The 26,183-nt window shown below is 44.0% G+C and overlaps 1 protein-coding gene across 10 annotated transcripts in view; it reads right to left on the reverse strand.

Annotated features, from left to right (window-relative positions):
* DEPDC5 (DEP domain containing 5, GATOR1 subcomplex subunit) overlaps positions 1-26,183 on the reverse strand; it is a 104,356-nt gene that overhangs the window by 30,719 nt on the left and 47,454 nt on the right. For 3 of the 10 annotated variants that reach the window (XM_074321841.2, XM_019754263.3, XM_019754259.3), the window contains 9 exons: positions 23,789-23,854; positions 20,348-20,531; positions 19,710-19,870; positions 15,708-15,825; positions 15,106-15,273; positions 14,061-14,280; positions 12,687-12,823; positions 6,724-6,832; positions 4,151-4,216 (listed from right to left, as the gene is read on the reverse strand). In XM_074321841.2, coding sequence (XP_074177942.2) covers positions 4,151-4,216; positions 6,724-6,832; positions 12,687-12,823; positions 14,061-14,280; positions 15,106-15,273; positions 15,708-15,825; positions 19,710-19,870; positions 20,348-20,531; positions 23,789-23,854 — 1,229 coding nt within the window. The remainder of the gene's footprint in view (positions 1-4,150; positions 4,217-6,723; positions 6,833-12,686; positions 12,824-14,060; positions 14,281-15,105; positions 15,274-15,707; positions 15,826-19,709; positions 19,871-20,347; positions 20,532-23,788; positions 23,855-26,183) is intronic. The other 7 variants (XM_074321842.2, XM_019754262.3, XM_074321843.2 and 4 more) reach the window with 3 other exon arrangements.

Consider the following 26,183-nt stretch of genomic DNA (forward strand, 5'->3'; position numbering starts at 1 on the left):
AACAGCAAGTGCTAAGGCACGGCAGCAGGAAACCTGGCGGCGCTGGGGAAAGGCCTGTCACTGGAGTGCAAGAGTGAGGAAGAGGATGGCAGAAGACAAGGCCGGAAATGGAAGCAGGATCTGGCTCACATGGGACCTTTCAGGTCATCACAAGTGTTTTGGCCTTCATCCTAAAGGAAGGAAAGCCACGTGATGTGGACCGAATGTATGCCCTCCCCCCACCCCAATTCACATGTCGAAATCCTAGGCCCCTGATGTGATGGTATTTGGAGGTGGGACCTTTGGGAGGTAGTTACGTTTACATGAGATCATGAGGGTGGGGCCCTCACGATGGGATTAGTGCCCTTACAGGAAGAGCGACCAGAGCTCCCTCTCTTCCTCTCTCTGCCATGTGAGGACAGTGAGAAGGTGGGCAAGCCAGAAGAGGGCCCTTACCAGGAACCAAATGTGTCGGCACTTTGATCTTGGACTTATCAGCCTCCAGAACTATGAGAAGTAAATGTGTTGTTTAAGCCACTCAGTCTACGGTATTTTGTTATAGCAGCCCAAGCTAATATACCATGGAAAGGTTTAATTAGGGGTGACACAATCAGATTTTCATTTCGAAAGGTAAACCCTGGAGGCAGGTTAGTAGAGGGCCAGGAAAGAAGCAGGGAGACCATGCCAGAGGCTGCTGCAAAATCAGGGTGAAAAATGGTCCCTCGTACTGGGGGGTGTGGTGGTGGTGATAGAAGTGACAGAGAGAAGTAGATGACTACAGGCACATTTACCATGCAAATCCAAGAAGACATGCTGGGCCAGGCTGCTGAGAGCCAAGCCTCCTTGTGAGAGGAACTGCTGGGGGGGTCAGGGGATGGGGGGGAAGAGACCCTAACACTGCCTCAGGCTTCAGGTAGCAGGAGTCTGTCTCCTTGACCAAAATGTTCCTTCAGGTTCCACGATGCAGACAAGAGACATCATGAGGCTGACTTGTGAGGAAAATCCCATAACCAAGTGTTTCTCACGCCCTCCAAATTCTTTTGTAAGTTTGTGATGATGAAATTTGATTTCCAGAAAGCAGAATACGGAGAGGAAATCTGTTCTGATTATCAGAGAGTGACACATTCATTATCGTTAGAATGATGAACTGGTGGCACAAAGAATGATTTTCCAAGACTGGTGCGCAGCCCTGGTACCTGGAATGCTCTGTGTACTACTGTCTGTTTTAATTTTACAGGAGCTTTCTTCCCTTTGAAGAATCAGAGTCTGAGGTGACGCCCCTGCACCCCTTGGCTAACAGGATCCCCTTTCCAGGGAGCTGTGCTGAGGTTGCAAAACCCACAGGCTATATATACCTTTGTGACTCCGCCAGAGCTAGAGGACTTACTTTTCCAGGTCCAATAGGGTCATTCCAGAATTTCGGAGATAAAAAGCATAGGAGAGGTCACCTGGTCTAAGTGCATTTTTACACACACACACACACACACACACACACACACACACTTAAGAGAAAGAGCTGCTTGGCCCAATCAAGCTCATTCACGAGCTTGTGCCCTCCCCCATCCTTCTTCCCTCGCCCTCCTCTCTTTCCTCTCTCCCTCTCTCACATACACGCACATGTATGAGGAACTTACTATGTGCCAGGGTCTGAGCTAACCACAAACATGTTTCATTCCATTTCGCTCTCACAGCAACTCTATAAGGAGAACACAGTTATGAGTCTCACTATGCAGGTGAGAAACCCAAGGTACAGCGAGGTTAGTGCAGTTGCTGAAAGGCTCACAGGCAACCCGTGGATCGCTGGCAGCTTGATGCCAGGGCCTGCATGCTGACCGTTTTTTAACAAGTAGTCCCATTCTCCTAAGGAGCTCACTGCACCCTCTGTACTTTCTGGTCGTGGAACGAGGATGGAGAGAGCAGAGGCAGCAGGAATGGGGAGTAGACACTAATAAATATGTGCCAAAGTGACATCGAAACCTGGCATCATAGCCCTCCTAATCCTGATCCCAGCACATTTTACTGTGTGGCCGCCACATACCACACACCACGCTAGCGGCCTTACGTGTATTGTTCTTGCCTCATGCATTACTAGAAGTGTGTTACTTTCCAAATAGGTGGGGCTCTTCTAGTTATCGTGTCACTGACATGTAACTTAATTGTACACATGTTCTATGTGACTTCATTCCCTTGAAATCTGTTGAAGAAACATATATTATTCCTAATCCTCAAAACAACCCTACAAGGAAGTTATTTTTATTTCCTGTTACAAATGAGGAAACTGAGGTTTAGGAGGTTAACTAACATGTCTAAAGCAATTCCCTGGGACAGTGCTGAAGCCAAGAGCTGAAAGAAGCTGACTCTACTGGCCCCTCCACTCTCTAGGCTACGTGTTAGAAAACAAAGCAAATTCTATGTTATGCATATTTTTAACACAATAAATAAAACAAAAATAAAGTACAATTTAATTTTGTGTAAGTATTTTTTGTGAGTAATTTTGTGAGAGCTCCCTTACTGTATCTGATATGATTAGAGATAATTTTTAAAAATTATGTATCTTAACAACATACCTGGTACATAATATAATCTTTATTCATGTGCTTCTCCTAACATCTCATCTCTACTTTTTATTTCCAATTGCGGGAACTCGTCCATTTTTGTTCTACTGGCAAATTCCATCATGAGAAGATGTGTGGACTATTACAGGATTTATAAAACAAGTCTCTTCTTCCGGCTGTTTATTTTTCTTATGTTATTCTAATCTAAGTCCAAAACTTGTCACAAGAGGGTCTCTTTTCAAACAGTAAAAGGTTAAAAAGTCCGAGCTGAGTCTATTTTACACCACAAATGCAGTGTGCCTCCCACACTCAGAGATCAGGATTCTTGGATTAGGACTCAGGCCCTGACGGGGCTTTGGCCAGGGTCATGCCGCTCACTGGAAAGAGGCGGGCGCAGACCTCTGAAGAGCTGCACTGACAGGCATGGCAGCCTCTGCACCTCGCAGAAAGGGAAGGCTCCAATGTCAACTAACCCCTTTCCCTCCCAGCACGGTGGTGGGCAGGACAGTGCAGGAGCTCAGCCACTCACTAGCTGTTTGCTCTTTGACCAAGTAATATCTTTAAGCCTCAGTTTCCTCATCTGGAAAGTAGGGTGATAATACCTGCACCTCCTACACTGTTCTGAACATGATGGTTGCAGAGTCCCTTGCATAGTAGCTGGCAGAGCCGGTACTCAGTGTCGGTTTTCTGACTTCCACCAAATAAGGATTCTGCAACCTTTGCTCTTGAACCGCCCCCGAGTCCCGTCCTCCTTGGCCTGTCCTGCTCTGCATAAACCCCCTCAACCCTTTCAAATCTCTGTATTTAAGCCAATTTTATATACTTAGGAGTCTTGATAAAGAGCATAGAACCCAGTCTCTCTTCACCTAAGACCTTTTAGAACAGTAATTACTAACACTAATTACACAGTGGGATGGGTGTGTGTGTCATGAGTCAAGCCTGTTGGTCCTGCATTGAAATCCCCGCTCAAGCCCATACTGTGTAAAACACAACCTCTTTGTCCATCTGTAAAACTGTGATAAAATTTCTATTTAACTCCTAGACTATGTTGTAAGGATGAAACGAGACGATACCATGTGCATAGTGGATAATAACGAGAACGTTAAGGCTGAGAAGGTCCTTAGAGATCTGGTTAGGGGAAGTCCAGAGCCTAGATGCGCTGCCCAGGGTCGCACACCATTAGCCTCTGACAAAGCACACGCCTATCAATAAATGTTTTCCACCACTTCCTTCCACGCTGTTATAAATTTATCTACTGATACTGGGAGGAAAAAAAAAGCGTTTAGTCGTTAAGTAAGTATACTTCACGTTGCTTACATTGTGTGGACATAAACACCTTAAAGGGAAGATGCTGCCATGTGGCGGGGAATCCATGGCAACTATGTGAAACAGGCGGAGACACGAAACACGCGAGTCAACACGGGTGTGACTGTTTGTTCTCCTACATTAAGCATTTCCAGCTGCCAAATCCATGGGTGAGAATGCATACCTCCGAGACCAAATTCAATTTCACCAGCCCTTGCAACTCAGTTGCAGCCCAATTCCAACTGTTGAGAGCCGAGCAGAAGGCTCCTGCTGACAGGACAGGCATGCATGGGCTGCAGAGTTGGACTGACCTGAGAGTAGGAGGCGGACGACGCTGTGCGCGGGCTGCGGACAAACTCCATAAAGAAGGCCCCGTCCTGAAGTCAGAGGAGGAGGAAGCAGTGGCCACAGCAGCAGGTGCAAGGGAGCGAAGGAACGGAATGTGGACCAGTGGTGAACCATCAGGGGAAGGAGAGGGGTATGAGAGAAAAAAATAAAAATAAAAACAAGGAGGGAAGGAGAGAAACAAGGGCACATAAAGGGATGGGGGTGGGGAGTGGGGGGAGGGAGAGAAGGTGGGAATGAAGGAAGAAGGGTGGGGAGGGGAGAGGGAGAGGGGAGAGGGAGGGGGAGAGAGAGAGACAGAGAGAGAGAGAGAGAGAGATCCACCCACCCAGGAAGACAATATCCAAATGCAAAGCATTAGCAGGAACTCACACCTTCTTAGGCAGACTATCCCATCATGTGGGAGCAAGCACCTGGGTTAGAAGGTGTGTCTAAGCTCCCTCAGGTCTCCTCAGAGCCTGGCTTGGATGCTTGCACCCTCCTGCATAGCTCTGAACTTCCTTCAGACCAATGCCAAGGGGAAGGGAAGAGGCCAAAGAGCAGCTTGCAGGGGGTGGCAGCGGAGAGGCTTCGGTGGTTGCTTCCTGGCTTCCTGCCTGGCTAGGTGATGAGCAGGCCTCTCGGAGAGATACACAGCGGCCTGAGGTTTTCAATTCTGCCTATTACTAAACATGGCAGCCAGATGGGAGAAGCCTCAATGCGGGAGAAGTTCTTACGTACTTAATTTTCTGAGCAAACAGGATACAAAAGCAGCAATACCTTCTCCTCCACTGTTTGTGTAACAAAATCACCAAGAAGCTGAGGCATACATAATGTCAGATACATATGCACTCACTGGGGGAGGGGGGCAGCTTCTTGAAGCTGTCTTCCCCTCCCCACCCGATTCTGCTGGGGTTCAAGCCATGTATTTGAAACAAAAATGACATAAAGCACTTTTCCAAAGACCCCTCCTTCCATCTTTCTTAAGGTCAAGAAGTGTCCTGTTGTCCCTTCCAAATCTGTTTACTTTTGATGCATTATCCCTGAAATTCAGAAATGGCACTTGATACATCTGAAGGTCTCTGTTTTCCTATAACTTTTCTTCATTTTTAAAAGTGGAATCACTGCAATATTTGGCTATCCATTTTAACACTGCTGCTATTTTCCACAAGTCATTCTGAACTCAAGGAACCAACCGTGGAAATATGTGGCTGAGGAGATGCAAATTCAGGTATCCCTCCACACATCCTAACACAAGAATCTGATTGGACACGTTGGGCATTTCTGAGTATATCAGCCACGGCTCTTCACTTTGGCTGTCTCATAGCACCTAAGAGTAGTTTGTAAATGGTTATGGAAGTACCTACACAAAAGCCTTGATCTTGCCTCTTGGCCCCCAAAGCCCAAGGTAGGTTTGCCAACCTCTGATCTCTGTATCATATAAGTTGCCTACAGCCTCAGTTATACTTTTTCTCAGATTTTAACCCCTCCATCCTAGTAGTCTAGTTCTAGTAATTTATCCTAAAGAAACAATCAGACATATGGTCAAATAATTATATGCAAAGAGGTTATTTGCCATATTATTTATAATTGTGATAACTTGTAGAATAATTATAAAAATTTATGGAATAATTATCAAAAATTATTTTTAAAAATCAGATACCATCTACATTTTGAACAAAAAAAGTGAGTTATAAATTAAGGTCTAGTCACCATGATGAAATATTATATAGTTATCTAAATCATGCTTTTGAAAAATATTTAATGATGTGGGGAAATTTTCATGATATGGAAGTAAAATAAACACATAGGTAGATATACAATCAGACCACAATTTTGAAAAGAAAATACATCTATTAAATCTCCTTTGTTTCCTAGTGATAGAGACCAGATGAAAAAATATACAGTCAGCTCACCCTACATCAGAATGATACCAGATTCTGAATTTCCCAGGAGTGGACAGAGCCAAGGCCATGGATTGTAAAAGGTACAAAAATCCAGACCTAGGGAGTTTTTGGCCCCTCTGCTGTACTTGCTATTCCATACAGAGGCCCAAAGCCTCAGGTTTTGTTTTTCACTCTTGGTTTTTGGTCTTGCTTCTGTTTGACTGTGTTTCTCAGGAGTCTAAGCAAACTGATGGAAATTTCATTATCAAAGAGTGAGCACTCCGGTCCTGGACTTTCGTTTGTAGGGAGTTAAAAAAAAAAAAGTGAGCTTTCATGGAAGCTGCTTCAGTAGCTTTCTACCTTCCCCCACAGACCCCTCCACACCAGGACAGCCAAAGATGCAGCGGAAGGAAAACCAGATGGCCAGTTTCAGAGCTTGGGCCTTGACCAATACTGTTTAGCTTGACTGTTGAATATCTGAATTTAGCTAGCTATTCGCTTCCTTACAACTGTGAGCAGCAAAGTTCCTCAATAAAAAACGGAATGCTTAAAAGTGCTCAGGGTAGAGTTAATTCATCCTCAGCACAGTCAATCCTGGACTCGAATGGCTCCCCATTCTCCCCTCCACATCGCATCTCTGAGAGCATGCTCCCTGCTGCAGTGGCCTCCTTTACCTTTCGTGGGCTGTCCACGTAGGTGGGAGTCATGGCAACGCTGCTGTTCTCGGTGGGCTGGGCGGAGCTCTTGCCACCATGCACAGCTGCCTGCTGTTCTCCCAGGCACCTGAAAGGAGGAAAAACACATGACTTGCAGCTTGCTCAGAGACCCCTGGTGAAAGACCCACATTAGCCAAGATGGAATGAAGGCAGCTGTGTTGCTGTCATCTTTTGAAACAGACATTTCTGCTTTGTTTCTCCTTTAGGCCTTATGTGATACCCTTAATTTCACTCGTTGTCCTGAACAATCACCAGCCCCCACGGTAAATCAGAAAACAGCCCACTTTAAAAAGCATCTTGGCAGCTTCTGGTGCTTCCCTATTACTTTGAAAAGGCAAGTGACATGGTTTGAGTGACTCCATCCATGAACACCATATTTTTAATCCTCTGGGAAAGACTTTTTCTGTTTTTATTAAATATACCAGCAGAAACACATTCTGAAAATTAGGGCTGCATTAACCTGTGGCATAAACTTAATAGGGGGAAATGTGCTGACACTCTATATACATTTTGAAGGTTTATACCGTGTTTCCCCGAAAATAAGACCTAGCCGGACCATCAGCTCTAATACATCTTTGGGAGCAAAAATTAATGTAATATACATTACAATTGTATAATATACAATTGATATTATTGTATATTATATTATATAAGACCCAGTCTTATATTATAGTAAAATAAGACCGGGTCTTATATTACATAAGACCCGGTCTTATTTTACTACAATTTTTAATTTTATTAATTTTTGCTCCAAAAGACACATTAGAGCTGAGGGTCTTATCTTCGGAGAACCACGGTATGGTAACATTTCAATGTACGTACTTATATTCCCCCCAAAAGAAAACCCCACACAAATCTAACAGATATCATCTCATAACAAGACAGATATCGTTTTCTTATGACACCCATCCCATCCCATCCTGGTTCTGATGCATATAAATACATACTTTCATGTTTATTTTCCTAATTCTTTCCATACTAAAATTAACTCTGAACTATTATAACTTAAATGCTCCTCCAAATTAGATTGTTTTATTACTGAATTTTTATTTGCTAAGTTTCAGAAGGCTCACATTATAGTCTTAAATGCTTCATTATTATTGTAACGACAGTGCGAGGTGCCACCCAGAACCCTCTGCTGCCGCCTTGTCACCACAGTAGCTGGACACATTGCCCAGCTGGCTCAGCTGTCGGCCCCTTCAGGGACAGCCCCAGCTGCACAGCAGACTCATGCAAGCTCTCACCCCTCCCTGGGCTGCCACGGATAATGAATGATCAGTGAGGGAGTGGAAAGGCTTGGGCGGGCCACGTGGGTCCAACCTCGGTCATCTCTGAAGGTGGTTCTAGCTCCAGACCTCGAGTGAGGTGGCCTGAGGCTGTCGGTAGACTTTCATCACATCTCAGCTTTTCCCTCTGTCCACTCCTGTTTCTTTTTCCCTCTCCCTTCCACAGGTGTTGAGCCCAAGACTCTCCTTAATAAACATCCTACACGTTAAACTCCATCTGCCTCCCTAGGAATCCAATCTGTTTGTTATTGACAGTGAAGTAATCGCATCCCATAGATTAGAAATCAGTTTCCACAGTAACCTGTTACATACACTCTCTCATTTTCACTTTTTATTATGGAAACATTTCAAACATATGCAAAAGTAAAGAGGATAATATAATCGAACCCCATCTACTTAGACCCTAGAATTATTCATTTAGAGCCAATATTGTTTCATCTATACACCCCACCTATCCACCCCAATTATTTTGAAGCAAAACTCACACATGATATTTCATCCATCAACACTTCAGCACATACTGTATCTCTAAAAGAAAATGTTTTTAAAAGACACAACCACAATTCTATCACCACACTCAAAATTTTTTTTTTCTTCCCCCTTTCTTCTGCCTTCCTCCCCCCACCCCACTCCCGTTCAAGCCGTTGTTTCTCAGTCTAGTTGTGTAGGACACAGCGCCCTGGCCCATGCTGGTATTATGAGCCTTGTGCAACACTCAACATTTAAAAAACATTTTCTAGTATCTAATATTTCTCCAGTTATCTCCAAAAATTTCTTTAGTTTGTTCAAAACAGGATTTAACTAAAGCCCCTACATTACAATAAGTTGTGTCTCTTCAGTCTTTTTTAAGCTATAAACTCCTTTTCATCTCTCCTTATCCTCGCAACTTATTTGTTGAAGAAAGTAGCTCGTTCATCCTGTAAATTTACTGCCTGGATGAGCTGATTATATCCTTTTATTGTTTATCATGTTCCTCTGTGGCCGGCACTTCCTGACAACTAGAAATTGTATCTAAAAGTTTGAGCAGTTTTAGGTTCAACTTGGGGCAAGAATTCTCCGTAAGTGTGTTGTGTACTTCTGCTTCGAGACCCACAGTGTCTTGCAGTCTCTCTTGTGTGATGTTAGTTGCCACTGATGAGCTCTGCTGAACCCATTAAGTTCATTAGAAACCACACATGGTAATGTTCTATCATTCCTTTAGCTACTGTACCTATTAGCTAGAATATTGAAAAAAGAGAAAGTTCCCTACGCCAATTACTTGGTGACTCTGAGGTATAATTCATACAGGAAAAGCAGAGTTTAAGTGCTTGATTCCTTCCCTATTTCACTGCACGACACGGTCTCTCTCTCTCTCTCTACCACATGTTTTCCTCTGAGCTTCATTCACAAACACACCCTATAACATACTCTTGTACTTCCTGAGGACTGCAATGGCAGGCCATGACTGGGATAGCAGTGGCAGGAAGCCGTGGTAACCCCCAAGTGTCCACTCAGATGCATCGTCCAATGCCCATGACAATCCCCATCTACTGAGCTGCCATCTAATTCCGTGCTGACCCATGGAATTAGGGATTCAGAGACGAATAAGACCCTGTCCTTGCCCTTGGAGGTTCCTTGTCTAATGGCTCAGGGGAGGGGACTGCCACATATAGCTGGTTTTACGTATTGTATACAGATACGTATATATGAGAACATACATGAGGGCACGCTGCCTTCTCCCGGGAGGGGGTCGGTCATCACATGGGGGTCTCTCTGCTCTGACTCAGCTGTCATCTAACAGGAGCAGCAGAGCGGCTGACCGGTACCTGCAGCCCACTGCTCACAGCCATGCTGCTAGTCACCCCAGGGCCAAGATTCCAGGGGTCTGTATCTTCCGCGAGAGCATGACTAAACATATATGTCTACAGAGAAAGACTGGAAGGGAAGAGATAAACAGTTATGGTAAGATGGCAGGACCATGGGTAATATTTCATTCATTCTTCCTCATGTTGTTGTCACTGTCTATCCTAATAAATAAAACTGGATCTGCTTGGTGCAGCAAAAGAAAAAGAAAGGCACACAAAAATATGCTGTGTGTGCAAATATCATATAAAGGTCAAGCTCCCTTTGCTCTGTCTCCAGCACTGAGGAAACATACCATGTCACCCAGGAACAGTCATTGGGGCAAGGAACAAATCTCGGTCTCTGTCCCGCCTCTTGCTCCGGTGTTAGCTGAGAGTCTCACCCCTCAGAAGGGGACACCACCACCCCAAGCTATCTTTCCTCTTCGCATGTGAGCAGAAACAGGCTGCTAGGAGCCTACTAAATGATGACTCACTGACAAATTAAAATAAGATTCCCCCACTCCCATCTTCACATGCCTCCCAGAAACATATGTTCCTTGTTCTTTTTTTCAGCAGGAAGGGTCTATGATTAGTCATAGGGAGAACGTGCCAGGCAGAGCTCTGGGGTCTTTCCTTGGGCAGATGAAGGTATTTTCTGAAGAGGACCCTGTGTCCTCAGTAACGAGCCCAACCCACTCCAGCTCTCCTCCTCTCATTTGGCCCCCAGTCCCCCACTATGTTCTTCACTTCTCTCCCTGCATCACTTCCTTTCCATGTCATCATCACTCTTGATCCAGCCTCTGTCGCCTCTTGCCTGGACTAGTGGGAGTCTACCAGTGGGCGTCTGCCTCCTGGGGCCCGTCCCATGGGCTTCCTGGTACACGGGGCTCATCTCTGAAAACACCACTTCAGGCAAAGACACTGAATGGATATTTCACGATGTTAAGGAATTGCTATAACTTTTTAGATAAATGATGGTATTATGGTTTGTTTGTTTTTAAAGAGTACTTATCTTTCAGAGATACATACTGGAATATTACAGATGAAGGGATATGATGTCTGGGAGTTAATAAGAAATAAAAAAGAAGATGAAAGCAAGTGGGATATAAATGAAACAGACTGGCCATGAGATGAAAATCACTGAAGCTGGGTGATGGGTAAACAGGGATTTATTACACTAGTCTACTTTTTTTAAATCTGTTTGAAATTTTCCATTAAAATAAAAAAAACACTCAAAGGGACAGCCTGTATCCAATTTCCCAAGCAGTCTGTAATTGCATCTCCCACCGTGCCTCATGCTTACACAACATTACTTTCAGAAAGCCAAGTGTATGCAGGCTCCTGCTGGGCACGACACGGACCCTCACACCAGACAGACAAGGTCTAGTCTCCTCTAACATCTTGTATAGGGACCCTCTGCACCCCTTTCTTCATCATTCACATGTACTGCACACCTACTATGTGCCAGGCACAGCACACAGCCTCTGCCCTCAGAGCACAGACAAGTCGGGGGGAAGATGAGTAAATCAGCTGCAGCCTCAGAAGTGCTCTAATGGACGTAGGCCCAGGATGCTGGGAGGTGCAGAGGGAACCGGATCTGGCTGGGAGGATGAAGGAGGCATGGAACGTGCACCAGAGGAGGTCCCACCTACTCATGGCAATGTTTCCTCTTCTTCCCCAAGTCCCACCTTCTCTCTATGTAAATGCTTCCCTTCTTACAAGGGCAACTTAAATCCTACCTCCTGTGACACTGTCCCTAACCTCCCAAGCAAGATGTAGTCCCATCAGCATCCTGAGAACTGTAGCACTTAATGTTTATAAAAGGACCACACACTCAAATGCCTAGAGAAGCTGGTCAGGTAGCACGACTGAGAGTGTAAGACAAGTCCAAGACCAGAGGGCATGCTGGTTCCACGGAAAACCAGAGGGCACATGTCCATTCTAGAGTGCCAGCTCACCATAGCTGGGTATGGCTGTGGACCCAGTATTCACTGAGCCTCCACTATTTCAAGCAAAGCTGGATTTTATATATTATCTATAATATAATTTTGCATTGTATTATTGATGATATATTGTTTTATATGTTATATCATATAACCATACATCATGTTACTAAAATACTAATATTTTTTCATATTAGAATTCATATAAAGTCTGGATTTTTATATGAAATCTTCAAACAAAAAAAAACTTTGGCTCAAATATTTAAAAAAATATTTTGTGTTTTTAGAGCAGTGAAGCTATCCTGTAACGGTGGCTACATGTCATAAATTTGTCTAAACCCACAGAATGTATAACACCAAGCGAGCGTGAACCCTCATGTAAATGAACTATGGACTTGAGTGATTGTGATGTGTCAGTGTAGATTTATCAACTGTAATTGTAACAAACATTCTGGTGGGGATGTTGATAACAGGAGACGCTGTGCATATGTGGAGCCAGGGTTTTCTGGGAAATCTCTGTTCCTTCCACTCAATTTTGCTTTGAACTAAAACTGCTCCAAAAAATAGTCTATTAAGAAAACAAAAGAAAAAAAAAACTAACAACAAAAAAAAGCACTTTGTAGGCCAAAACAAATGTATCTATAGTTCCAATTAAGCCACAGCTGCAAGTTTATAACTTCTGGCCTATTTTGTGTTACATGACATTTACCAAGTATTAACCCAGCTTTCTTTTCATGGATGTGTCCTTTTGTCAATTACAGGCTCCTTGCAGATAGAAATCATATTTCACCCCAATCACAAGAGGTGGCGCACTGAAAACACTCAGGGATGTGGGATGCGGACGCGACTCTCTCCAACCAGGCACTTACTTCTGACTGGCCTCCATCTCCAACAGGGCAGACAGAGCTGAGGTTCCCTTCTTCCCAACCGGGGGGCCGGTCGACTCCCCGAGGGAGTGCGTGGAAATGGGTCCGGTCACCTGCAAGCCTTTCATGGAGGTCCCTTTCTAAAGCAGAGAAGAGGAGACAAGGCCATCAGCCCGAGGGGACCCCTCAGTGAACACCCTTCACAGCTCAGCATATGCTGTCACATCTGTTGTGCTGCTGCCAGTTTACTGAGGAGCACGAGTTCTCAGGATTCAGCAAATGCCCGAAAACTGCTTTCCACTTGAACTGAAGGCCCCAAAAGCCCGTTGACTGAAAAGAAACTGCCTCTTTGAGGTGGTTTACACATATTATCTCATTTTATTCTCATCATAACTCTAGGAAGTAAATAACATTATATCTAATTTATAGAAGAAACTGAATCTCAGAGAAGTTAAGGAACCTACTGCAAATCCCACTGGAGCTGGAATTCAAACTACAGTTACCTGACTTCAAAGCCAAGGTTCCTTCCACTAAAGAAGCCCTCCTGGCAATGAGGCTGTGCACAACCATAACGGATGCTGTGTACAGAAGCTGGGTGGGCTGAAGAATCCTGACCTTGAAGTTAAATGGCTGATGATGGAGCACAACCCAGCAACGAAAAGGAATGAACCACTGATGTAAGGGACAAGTTGGACGAATCCCAGAGGCATGATGCTAAGTGACAGAAGGCAGCCTCAAAAATTGACACATTCTATAGTCCAGTTTATGTGACATTTGGAAAAGACAAAAGTACAGTGATGGAGAACAGACCAGCTGCTGCCACGGTGGAGTGCAGCTATAAAGGGTAGCCAGGGGGAGTGTTTCTGGAGTGACAGAAACTATTCTGTATCCTGATTGTGGTGGTGGTCATTACATGAATCTGTATATTTGTAAAATTCATAGACCCATACACACACACACACAGAGCTGGGTGTCTTCAGACATATCCCATAACCCCCATGAGCCTCAGTGTCCCCACCAGGGAATGTGTGGTTGAATGAATGTCCACGGGCACTGGGAACTCTAAAAGTGGAATAAGTGATATTGCTGCTGCAATCTAACAGTATTACACAAGCAGCTATGCTCAACAACGGGTCCCACTTGGGGTGCACGTGAGGAAGCTGTGTCCTCAGGTTGCCCTGTGCCACAGAACACTGCCCAGTGGCTGTCTGTACCCAATTCCTCCCTCCTACACCCTGCCCTGGAGAGGAACACACTGTTTTGGATTTACGGCAAACGCTGGACAGTTGTGGAATAAATACACCTGCCCGTGGAGGTCCCCAAGATAGGAGACAGCCCCTGCACCCTGGACTAGGCACAGTCCCACAGAGCCCTCACCCGCATCATGCGATCGGAGCGATGGCGCCTGCGGATCCGATTCAAGCCCTCCACAAAGCGGATAAAGCCATCCAGGAGCTGCCACTCCTCCTCGTCTGCCCGAGGCCTGTCCCCATAGATGTCGCAGTGGGCCTCCCCCTCTGTGATGCGCTTGGTGGCAGTGACACAGGCTGGCAGCAGCAGGAATCGGGTCCTCCAGAACTTCAGAGACTCAATTAAGCTACGGAGGACCAAAGGAGAAAAATGGGGTGGTGGTGAGCAAAAGTAGATACAGAAATCACTCCCGATGGACACGACAGCTCAACCTTCCCCTTGGAGTTGGTGCGTGAAGGTCCCTCTCCCCATGATGTGCCATATTTCAGGGTTTCATTTAAAGCACAAGCTCATTCCATGTCAACTATAATTTAAAAATAAATGTCTAAAACAGGGAGGAAAAAAACACAACACACTACAAGCTTGGAAGGAAGAACTCAAATGCTGTGTTTACACCCCAGAGATGCCAGAATGCTTCTGTGCACTCAGGTCTATTGGAGTTATGGCTTTTTATCATCGTGATCATAAATTATGCATAAAAATTAAAAACAAAACACAAGTAGTCAGGAAAATGTTAAGAACATGATCTGCACTGAGATTCCATCAAAGAGGTCATCATCACCAAGGTTTTGTTGTTTGTTTTTTATGTGGTAAAATACACACAACTAAGTTTACCACTTTAAAGATCTTTAAGTGTACATTTCAACAGGATTTCCAGTCAAGATGGCAGAGTAATTGAAAAAAAAAAAATTACTAAAAAAAAAAGATAAATAATTAAAACCTCAATATGGGAGAAAAAGTGTACATTTCAGCGGCATTAAGTACCTTCACACTGTTGTGCAACCGTCACCACCATCCATCTCCTCAATGAGTTTTTAACCCAAAACAAATGTGCTTTTGTTCCTCCCCCCTGACCCCCCAAAACAGACATCCTTTTGTAATCAGAAAAAAAGGCCAGAAGTGTTAAAATATGGACACACCCAGGATGGAAAGCCAACGCATGTTCTCTGACCTGAAATCCTCAGAGCCGGTGGAACAGATATACTGATCTAAGTAATTCCACTTGTACTCCTCCAGCCGCTCGTGGGAGAATTCCACCCAACAGGAGACAAACTCCGAGTCTGAGTGGGAAGGGCAGAGGCTGTAGGTGTAGTGGATCTGGGCAGACTCATAAGGGTACCTGTGGAAAAAAGGACATGCCCAGAAGTCCAAAGGAGAGTCCCCCGATTCTGCACCACCTTTTCCGTCTCAATATACTGAGTACCATTCTTGGCATTCTACCCCCGACCACAGTAACCAACTCGTCCCCATGGACTGGTAATGGCGACTTCTCAGACCTGCTTTACTTTCTCATTCTTCTCTCCCCACCTTCTCTATTTTTACTTGGCTTGTTAAGAATCAGACCGAACATAAGCTTAATCAAATCCCTTTTGAAAGTAGGGGAGCAATGACCATAAAATAACCCTAGAAAACAAAACAGTAACTCCGGAAGAAAAATTAACCACCCAACCGCCTCGGTTTCAATTACGTGTGATACACATAATTCAGTGTGCGGACAGCAGGTGGACACAACTCAGGACAATAGCTGCAAACCTCAGATATCCAAGGACTCACTTGGGAAGGTACCGTGTCACTGTGATCATCTTATCCTTCAGTGTCACCTTGTGGAATGTTCTGCCCATACTCAACCAGTACTGGTCCTCTTCCTCAGGGCGGTTTCGGGACACAAGGCCTAACAGAAAAAAAAAATATCATTTCCGCCACCTGGTAACAGGCAATTGCTTCTCTTCCATACGGATTCAGAAAAGGAGACACAAAAGAGGCAACACAAAAAGTCCCAAAGTTGGCAGATTTTTCTGTTACTGAACCAACCAGCAGCAGATCAGAGCCTGGGGCTGCTGATAGCACCTAGAGGACACACTCAAAGCTGAACAGCCCGATGCTGTTCTGGAAAGTTCTAGAGATGGTAACAGGCTGAGTGATGACTGTGGGACAAAGTGGAACTCCACTCCACTCACACACAAGCTGCCATCCTGGCATTTGAGGCCCTTACCCCAGGGTGGCAACCAACTGAGCTTTCTGGACTTAGCTCCCACACTGCTGCCCTGTGTTCCTGCCTCAAAGGATCACATATTTATTTGTTGTAATTTCCATCTCCAAACATTTGCTTCCGTTGTTTCTTCTGCCTTCTCTTCCTGGGCCACTGTCAAAATCCTACAGATCATTTAAGGTCACCATGAAATGCCACTCCCTCCAGAAAGCTAGCAGACCCCATCAGCAGCCTGAATTCTACCCTGTATGTAGCTCTTTAGGTGTGTGTCTCACACACTTACAAACTAAAAGTTATAGGAGGCCAGGGCCCAAGTCTTTATATTTTCAGTGGCACCTGATAAGGTGCCATGCCCACAGTAGGTATTCAAAAAATGTTAGTTGAATTGAGTTGAACATTGGAAAAAGGAAAATAATGAAGACTCAAGAAAACTAAAAGCTTTTAAGAAAGTAAAAATAGTACCTCAATGAACAACTGAGCCATAAGATTCCCATGATCTACCGTGTTTCCCCGAAAATAAGACCTAGCGAGACCATCAGCTCTAATGCGTCTTTTGGAGCAAAAATTAATATAAGATCCAGTACTATATTATATTATATTGTATTATATTATATTATATTATATTATATTATATTATATTATATTATATTACATATTATATTAATTGTTATATTATACCCAGTCTTATATTAAGACTGGGTCCTATATTAATTTTGGCTCCAAAAGACACATTAGAGCTGACTGTCCAGCTAGGTCTTATTTTTGGGGAAACACGGTAGAAATGAAACACAGATCCCTCATTTAGCGGAAGGCAGCATGGGACCTGTCAGAAGAAAGAATGGCAGAGGTTGACAGGATCTTCACCAGGAATGCAGAAATCTCCCGATGATGGTGAGGGAGCGGCTTTGACTCAGGACCGCAGGTGAAACCCAGCGCTTTTATTTGCCAGCTGTGTGATCTTGGGTACCAAATCTCTCTGAGTCTTGCTCTCTGCAACTAGAAAGAGGGCTTGTCCCCATCCCAGAATTCTTTTACGCGTGCAGTAAGCACCCTGCTGACTGTCAGGAAGAAATCGTCATGGGAAAACATTCATGAGCATCTAGCATGGTACCTATACCCCATTCTAAATTAGGTACAACCAGAGTTATTCCTGTTTTTATCCTGCAGAGCACTCATCACAACCTGGGATCTAATACACACTTGTGGTTTATTAGTTTAACGTCAGTCTGCCCCAGTAGACTGTAAACTCCAAGGACAGGGCCGATGCTGTTCTAGTCACTACTGGAACAGGGTCCGACAATCAGTATTCAGTAAATCTGCAGTCAGTGAGTGGCACACACTCACTTATGATGGCTCCTTTTCCAGTAATTATACAATGGTACCATTTCTGTTACTACAGAAATAAAAGGGATTACATTTACCAAAGGAGAAAAATAGCCAGAAAGGGTACAGTCAGGTGAGTAGCCTCTAGCCAACTAGCCATGACATGAGGCTCATGAATCAACCAGAACAGAACTGTACGTCCGAGGAATTATGGACCATAAGGGACACCCATCAGCTAGTCCAGAGAAAAGCAAGTAGGCAGCCTGGATGGGGCCATTGACAGTAAAGGCGAATTCATTCCACTACTTCTGGGATAAAGAACAAAATCCTTCCCCGGTCCCGTGAAGCCTGAGTCTCCTGACATTTCTGGCCACATCTCTGGATTACTCTTTTTTTTTTTTTAACAGGACTTTTATTGGGGAACAGTGTGTACTTCCAAGCCTTTTTTCCAAGTCAAGTTGTTGTCCTTTCCATCTTAGTTGTGGAGGGTGCCGTTCAGCTTCAAGTTGTTCTTTCAGTCTTAGTTGTGGAGGGCGCAGCTCAGCTCCAGATCCAGTTGCCTTTTCTAGTTGCAGGGGGCGCAGCCCACCATCCCTTGCGGGAGTCAAACCAGCAACCTTGTGGTTGAGAGGATGCACTCCAACCAACTGAGCCATCCGGGAGCTCAGCGGCAGCTCAGCTCAAGGTGCCGTGTTCAATCTTAGTTGCAGGGGGCAGAGCCCACCATCCCTTGCGGGACTCGAGGAATTGAACTGGCAACCTTGTGGCCGAGAGCCCACTGGCCCATGTGGGAATCGAACCGGCAGCCTTTGGAGTTAGGAGCATGGAGCTCCAACCGCCTGAGCCACCGGGCCGGCCCTCTGGCTTACTCTTTATGCTCTACCACACCAGGCTCCTTTTTTGGTGCCCAGAAAGTGTCACAATGCCTCCTGCCTCAGGGCCTTTGCACATACTCATACCTTTGCCTGGTATGCTCTTCTTACCCACTCCTGCCCTCCACCTCCAACTGCTTCTCTTACTGTAACTCCCGCACATGCTTCACGTCTCAGCTCAAACATCACCTTCTCAAGGAAGCCCTCCCCGACCCTCCAGACCGGATCAGGTCCCTTGATTTTTCCCTCATAGTCTTTATCACAACATGGACTTAAATTCAAAGTTTGAGTAATGCTATTATTCCCCACTGGGCTATAAATCCCCCCACAGAGCAGGAGGGTGAAACATACTGTTGAATGAATGAATTCATATATTTATTGACCCATATTATTGTATAGCAGGCACAGTGGTTTCCATTGTAGAGGATAAAAAGATGAAGCTAAAATAGTCCCGGCATCAGAAAGGTTACTATTTAGTAGAGTCTAGAAAATGAAAAGAAGGCAACATGTGATTAGTATCACAAGGGGCTTTCAGAGAAAATCCAGAGGGAATCAAAGCTTCATCATAAACAATGGGGCCTGGACCTGATGACCACTAAGCTCCCTCTAACAGGACCACGCTTCTCTGATCGTCTGGCCAGAGGCGCTTTAACGGAGCCAAACATGATCTGAGGTTTTGAGCTGGGTGGGGAGGAGAGTGGGAGAGCTAGTCAGCGACAAGGAGAAAGCAAGACACTAATGGCTGCTCACTGATTGTTCCAGTATGTGATCGCTGCTTTTGGATTCCAGGAGCCCACACTGAATTTTTCTCTGCCTGACTTATTTTAGAAAAGCTTTCCAGAGCTTGGCTCTAACTCCTTTGGCATCACTGGGCCTCTGTCACTCACAGGTGACCCTTTCTTGCTTCAAGTCACTAAGCTTCAGTGAGAAACGAGAGAAAAGAAATCCAGAATAGGAAAAAAAAAGAACAAGTATAAACTTCAGGTTTAGGTACCATCTGAGAACCTGCTGTGTCAGGTACTGTGGTGTACATAAACATAGGTTTCTCCGTCTGGAATGTTCACTATGTGCTTTGACAGACCAGTCCTGGCTCAGCTGCCTGCTATTCCCAGGTGTTGCCCACGCCAGGCAGCAACAGTCCCGAACTTGATCATATTCTCTTCCTTAAAAGGAGAGTCGTAGATGAAAGAGAGTTTTAAGATAAATCTGTGCCCTGTGGAGGCTCTATTCCTCACGTAATGTAAAATTTAGAAAAATTTTGTGCTGAAAAAGAATTACTCCTAAATGTACCTATTTCCTAGCATTCTGAGAGCCGACTTACATACACTTAATAGAAAAGGAAAAAATGTAAGCCCCAGGAGAAAAACTCACCTCGGCTATAGAGAGGGCTGCTGCTCAGTGGGGGCGGGACGGCCGGGTTGGCTTTCTGGGCCTTGGGCTGCACTATGATTTGATAGCCCTGCATGAGACGCTGGCAAATGAACTCTTCAAACACCTGCTGAGCCGTCATCTGCACACCCTCCTCGTCCCTCCTGAAAAAAGCAAACGGTTGTTCACATGAATATGCTTGGCCCAGGGCAGAGTGACACTCGGAGCCCACACAGTTCCATTCTCTCCTTTGCTTCAACCCCACGAGGCAGCCCTGATAACTATTCTACAGTGTTCACAAAACAAACAATTTGTAAACAGTTTTGTGGAAAATGATCAGTTGAAGAGGTGAAAAGAGAAGGCAGGTAATTTGATGCCCAAATGGGTAATCTTAGAAAAGATCAGAGGTAGTGTGCCCAGAACAACTGCAATAGAAAATATGGGAAAGGATCAATGAGGAGAAATGGTTAAAGGAAGCAGGTCGGTAGAACTCTAAAGAAAAAACTGTTCTAGCCTCGTAAAATTTCCTCAACATAAGGGGACACAGGTTTGAAAATTCAGTGTTTTGACATACAGCTGACCATACCGAGACATCCCCCCATCCTGGCACCCACAAACAAAGCCTTTCCTCTAACACCGACCTGTCCATGTCTGCTTCCGGGAGGAGGTCATAACAGCCTTCTGTATAGTCGTTCTGCAAGCCCTGGCGGTCGGGGAAGTAGTCGGTGGTGAGCGGGAGGCACGCCGGAGTAGTGAGAGACTTCCAGTCCACTCCCACTGTGCAACAGAAGCCTGGCACTACAGGGGGAGCAGACAGTGTCAGAACTGCCTCGTGTAAACGGGGGGAAAGGTACGTGTGGTCACCATGGCAGGCGTCGGACGGGTGTGGGAATTGGGGGGTAAAGAGAGGAAAAGAAGGGGGGATGGGGGGAAAAGTTCATGGTGAAAGGTGGTAAAATTGCCAGGCAAGGGATGGGGAAGGAGAAAGAGAAAGAAACAGTTTGTTAGACAATGCAGTGCGCGTGCTTATTCAATCCCATCATGCAAATGGGATTCACAGCTGATACTTTTCATTTTCTGCTGATTGTAAGCTACAAGCTGCAATGCCAGGGAGGTTACCGCAGGGCAGGGCAGGCAGTTATACATGGAAGCAAATCAACATTCCAAGAATGGAAGAGAACTCAAGCCGGAGCCTCTCCTGAGGACTGCAGAGTGGCTGGGTGGGGAAAAGAAGGGAGCTCAGCCAGATTTTGGAGCGAACAGCACACGGTGGCAGAATTCAGGAATACTTTCAGAATTGCAAAAATAAGTCACAGATCCAAAAGGGTAGGAGGAGAAATCAAGGCCAGAACTTTAGGCGACAGAGTTTAACAATCTAGAAATGAAAGCTTCAGTTGGTAGAGCGGGCCTGACCACATGGGTCTGCCCCAAATTGCCTGCTCTTTGGTTAAAGCATGGTCTCTCCACCTCAGCACTAGTGAGATTTTAGACCGATTATTCTTTGTTGTGAGAAGCTGTCCGGTGCATTGCAGGATGTTGAGCAGCATTCCTGGACTCTCCGTACTAGATGCCAGTGGCATCACCTGGCTGTGAAAACCAAAAATGTCTGCAGACACTGCCACATGTCCCCTGGGGGGACAAAACTCATCACCAGTTGAAAATCACTGAGTTAAAGGAATAGGGCAGTTACCTCTTTAAGTTATTTAAGTGAAGAATGTTTTTCAACTCTCTATACGAGGGAACCATGTGAAGCAGAAACACTCCGTGCCTTTGCCTGAGTCCCGACTGGCATCCTCATACACCTTATCTTTGCACAGTGCTACGTGGCTTTCAGGGTGTTATACCTGTTATCTCCTCTGCCCTCGCACTGCTCTTCGGAGCAGATGTGGTGACATCATCAACCCCTTTCAACACTTAGCCAAGCCGAACCTCTCAGAGTTTATAGGACCAACAGTCTCTGTGCATGAATCTTTCCACCATACCTTGACAGACACACACTACCCAGTACAACAGGGTCCCACTGAATTCGGAGTTAGAGGACAAGAAGAGGACTTGTGTGCTAAGTCACAGCAGGAAACATGTCCTATGTAGCACCATTGCTTTGGGGAAGATGACCTGACCTGCAACAGGCCTAACTACATAGTACATATAACAGGTCGTGGGGTGGTTTTCAGTTTGTTTGTTAAGAGGACTTAACATGCAACTTACCCTCTTAACAATTTTTTAAGTGTACGTACAATACAGTGTCATTAACTTAGGCACAATGTCGTATAGCAGATCTCTAGAACTTATTCATTTTGCATAACTGAAACTTTATGTCCATTGATTAGCAACACCCCATTTCCACTTCCCCCCCAAGCTCCTGGCAACTACCATTCCACTCTCTCATTCTACGAGTTTGACTATACACAAGTCTTGTTAACTCATTAACACTTCAAGATTTCAAAACATAGCCCAGAACAGCCTAATTAATCCCCCCCAATTTCTCTATACGGCAAAGGAGGGAGTGAGCTCATTCCTACTTTCTAGTTAAAACCAGTACCAGAAGGAAGACACCTGATCAAAGCCACAGGGGGGAAGCCAGAAACAGCAGATAGTTATATCTTTATGCCCTCTTAGATTGTTCTGGTCCTCATCAGCTTCCCGACTCTCAGGATTATAAAACCTTTCAGAAATGTTTTCTGCTGGCATAGACCAAGATACAGAGAATTTAAATGCCTGGTCCAAAATCCCACTGTGAGAAAGGTTCCCAAGTCTTAGTTTAATGTGTTCTTTCACTGGGATGAGCGTGTGGCCTCTTTTCTAACTCCAGTAGCCTCAGCCCTACAAAGACCTCTCACGAGGTTCCACTTCAGAACCATTAAATTAACAATATACACAGATTACAAAATCCAGTGCTGGGGTTGTATAGAAGAAACAGGCTCATCTATTCATTACTGGCAGCTTCCTAGAAAATAATCAATCTGCCAACTATACTTTGGGGAATATAGTCCAAGGATCTGAACCAAAAGAAAAAAATACACCAACTGCACCATGCATTGTATCTGTTTTATATGCTATTGCAAAAAAACTAGAAACCACTCAAATGGCCACCAATAAGAAATTATTATTCGAACTATGATACAGTAATTTGTTTGATCTTGCCACTAAAAATGAGTAATATGAGGGACCTGAAGAAGTCGCGAAAGCAATATTAAGTTAATAATCATAAGTGGGAACAAAAAAACTCAGTGATGTATATCCACTGGTCACAGCTAAGGAAAATAAAGTCTATTAGGTGGTAGGACTTTTTTTCTGGTATTTTGCTATTATAGATATTTAGATATTCTCTTAAATATAGTCCACCCTTGAACAACAAAGATTTGAACTGCACTGGGTACACTTACACGTGGATTTTTATCAACAAATACTATAAATGTATTTTCCTTATGATTTTCTTAATTACATTTTCTTTTCTTTTCTCTAGCTTACCTTATTGTAAGAATACAGTATATACATATAACATAAAAATATGTGTTAATGTTTGTTATTGGTGTGGATTCTGTACAACAGTAGGCTATGGGTAGTTAAGTTCTGGGGGAGTCAAAAGTTATATGCAGATTTTCAACTACATGGGGGTCAGCACTCCAACCCCCACATGGTTCAAGGGTCAGTTGTATTTAGATGTTCAGCTACTTCAATAGACAAGGAGGATAAAAACAAATGCAACCCAAACATTTTCAGCTACATTTAACAGTTGCAGTTCTTATTACTTTTTTCCAACTTTTCCCCAAAGCCATCATTAAGGGCTAAGACCAACTCTGGACTAGCACAAAGGTCTCATGGGAATTCCATTACCCTTCCCATGATCCTCTGAATTACATTGCAGACCAGGTTATTTGGCTACTCCCTTCTCTCTCACCTTCCATCGGATAGGCTGAAGAGTCTTCCCTTGCCACTTACACTGCCTTCTGGAACCGCAGAGCCATGTGGACTCCCAGACCACTCTCTTCCCACAGGGCTCCCCCTCTTGCTTTCTCATGCTTGGACCACCCCACACCCCCACCACCTTTCCACCTTCCCCACTCAGCCGCCCCACTTACTTGGGTCTGGAGAGGTAGAAACATTGTCCTCTAGAGAATCCTTATTCTGGGTCCTAGGATTCATACCTATGGAAAGACGAGAACAACTTGTTTTTAATGAGGCTCATTCTTCAGAAAAGTTCTGACCAGTTGTGGTTAAAAAAAAAGATCAAAACTGTAGCTAAAAATAAAATTGTGAACCAAGTACAAAATCTGTGCTGAGTATTTCCAACAGCACAAATGAATCAAAGAAAAATGAGCAATCTAAAATTTGGGAATGAGCCAGAACTTCACTCTGAGGTTATCAATACTAGTCTTTGCCCAATGAGACCGTTGGCATAAGCACAACACATACACACACACAAGCAAAAAGCAACTTACCACTTACATTAAGAAAAAGAATGTATTTCAAAATCATTTCAACTAATTAGAGGAATCTATAGCAAACATACAATGACCTATTTAAACTCAGTCCACTCAACAGTCATCTTCTGGAATTTTCTTCCTCAAATCATGGCTGTCTGAAGTATAACATCAAAACTCACTACTTTAAGAGAAAAAAAAAACACAGTGATTTTACCTACTGGGCTGACAGGAAAACAAAGATTCTTTGAAATGCCACTTATTGACTGAAAAGTAATAGAACTGATTTTAAAACACACATTCCAACATTTAAATCTCCCTTGCAAAATATATATATTTACCAGAAAATTATGATACTATATAAAGGATTGGGAAGATCCTCACCAAACTGACAACAGTGGCTATCTTTGAGAAGAAAGCTGGAGGAGGTGGCAGAAGGTAAACGAGAACTTGTGCTTTTGATTCTGTGTCATCTGAATGTTTTATAACAAGAACAAACATTTATAAATCCCTTGTAACATCTTCGAGAAGACAAGCTACAACCTGGGAGAAAGTATTTACAAATCACACATGTGACATAGGCCTTGAACATATAAAGAACTCTGAAAACTCAGGAGCAACAAAACAAACAACTCGATGAGAAAACAGGCAAAAGATTTGAACAGCCATTTCACCGAACAACATATACAGAGGCAAATAAGCACGAGAAGATGCTCAACATCATTAGCCATTAGGGAAATGGCACATTAAAAGCAGTGACACACCTCTACAAACCTTTTTGAATGGCTAAAATGACAGGTCACACCAAGCGCTGGCAAGGGTGTGGAGTAACAGAAACCCTTATCCAGCGATGGGAGAGAAATGCAAAATGGTACACCACTTTGGAAAACAGTTATGCAGTTCCTTGAAAAGTTAAACATCTATTTATCATTTGACCCAGCAATTCCACTTGTAGGAATTGACCAAAGAGAAATGAAAATTTATGTTCACACAAAAACCTGTTATGTAAATGTTTAAAGTGGCTTTATCCAGTTGCCACAACCTGGAAACAACCCAAACGTCTTTCAACAGGTGAAGGGATAAACAAACTAGTACATTCACACAATGAAATACAACTCTACAATAAAAAGTAATGAACATTACTACGTATACATGCAACAACTTACATGAATCTCAAGAGCATTATGCCAAGTGAAAGAAACCAGACTCAAAAAGCTACCTAGTGTATGATTCCAAGTGCATGGCATGCTGGGAAAGGCAAAACTAAAGGGAGAGAGAACAGATATCAGTGGGTGCAAAGAGGTGGGGAGGGGTTGAATACAAAGGGGCAGCACAAAGGAATTTGGGGGTAACGAAATGTTCTGCATCTTGATGTGTTTGTTGGTAGTTATGAATCTATGAAATTGTCAAATCTCATATAACTGCAAATTAAATAAACAGTGAATTTTACTGCATGTAAATTTAAAAATTAATAATTTTTTTTTTTAAATTTAAAAAGATGATATAATTTGGCCAAAACAGTTTTAGCACCTCTTTTTTGGAACTGCCTCCAGCACTGTTAAGTAACTTACTGAAGATCACACACTAAGTAGGTAAAACCTAACTATCCATCTGAGTATCAGTTTTCAGCTACTGGAAATGTTATCTGTTCTTTGTCAACAGACAAAAGCCATGTGGAGCTAAATTTTCTGAAAAAGCTATCTTGGCTAATTATATCCATTTTCACAAAAACACAAAGCATGACTAAAAGAAGGAACAAGGTGGATTTTCAAGTTCAGCCTAAGAACTGGTATGAAAAAAATTACAAAATTGGCAATCTCAAAACATTCTGAGCAATACATCACTTCATAGGTTTGGATGCTAACTTTGGTCATTAGATCACCCCCTTTTTTTTTGGGGGGGAAGAAAACCCAATCTAGACTTGGTGTATAAGAAATGAAATTCTTCCACTTACAATTGCACGAGCAAAGGGTACTCAGAGCAGCTTTGGCTCCCAGGCCAAAAGCAGATTTGGGCCATTTCTAGTGGATACAAGCACATTCAAGGCAACCAG

This window comes from Rhinolophus sinicus, chromosome 9, assembly GCF_057876585.1.
Source record: "Rhinolophus sinicus isolate RSI-liver-muscle chromosome 9, RSI-T2T, whole genome shotgun sequence".
In the NCBI taxonomy this organism is placed as follows: domain Eukaryota; kingdom Metazoa; phylum Chordata; class Mammalia; order Chiroptera; family Rhinolophidae; genus Rhinolophus; species Rhinolophus sinicus.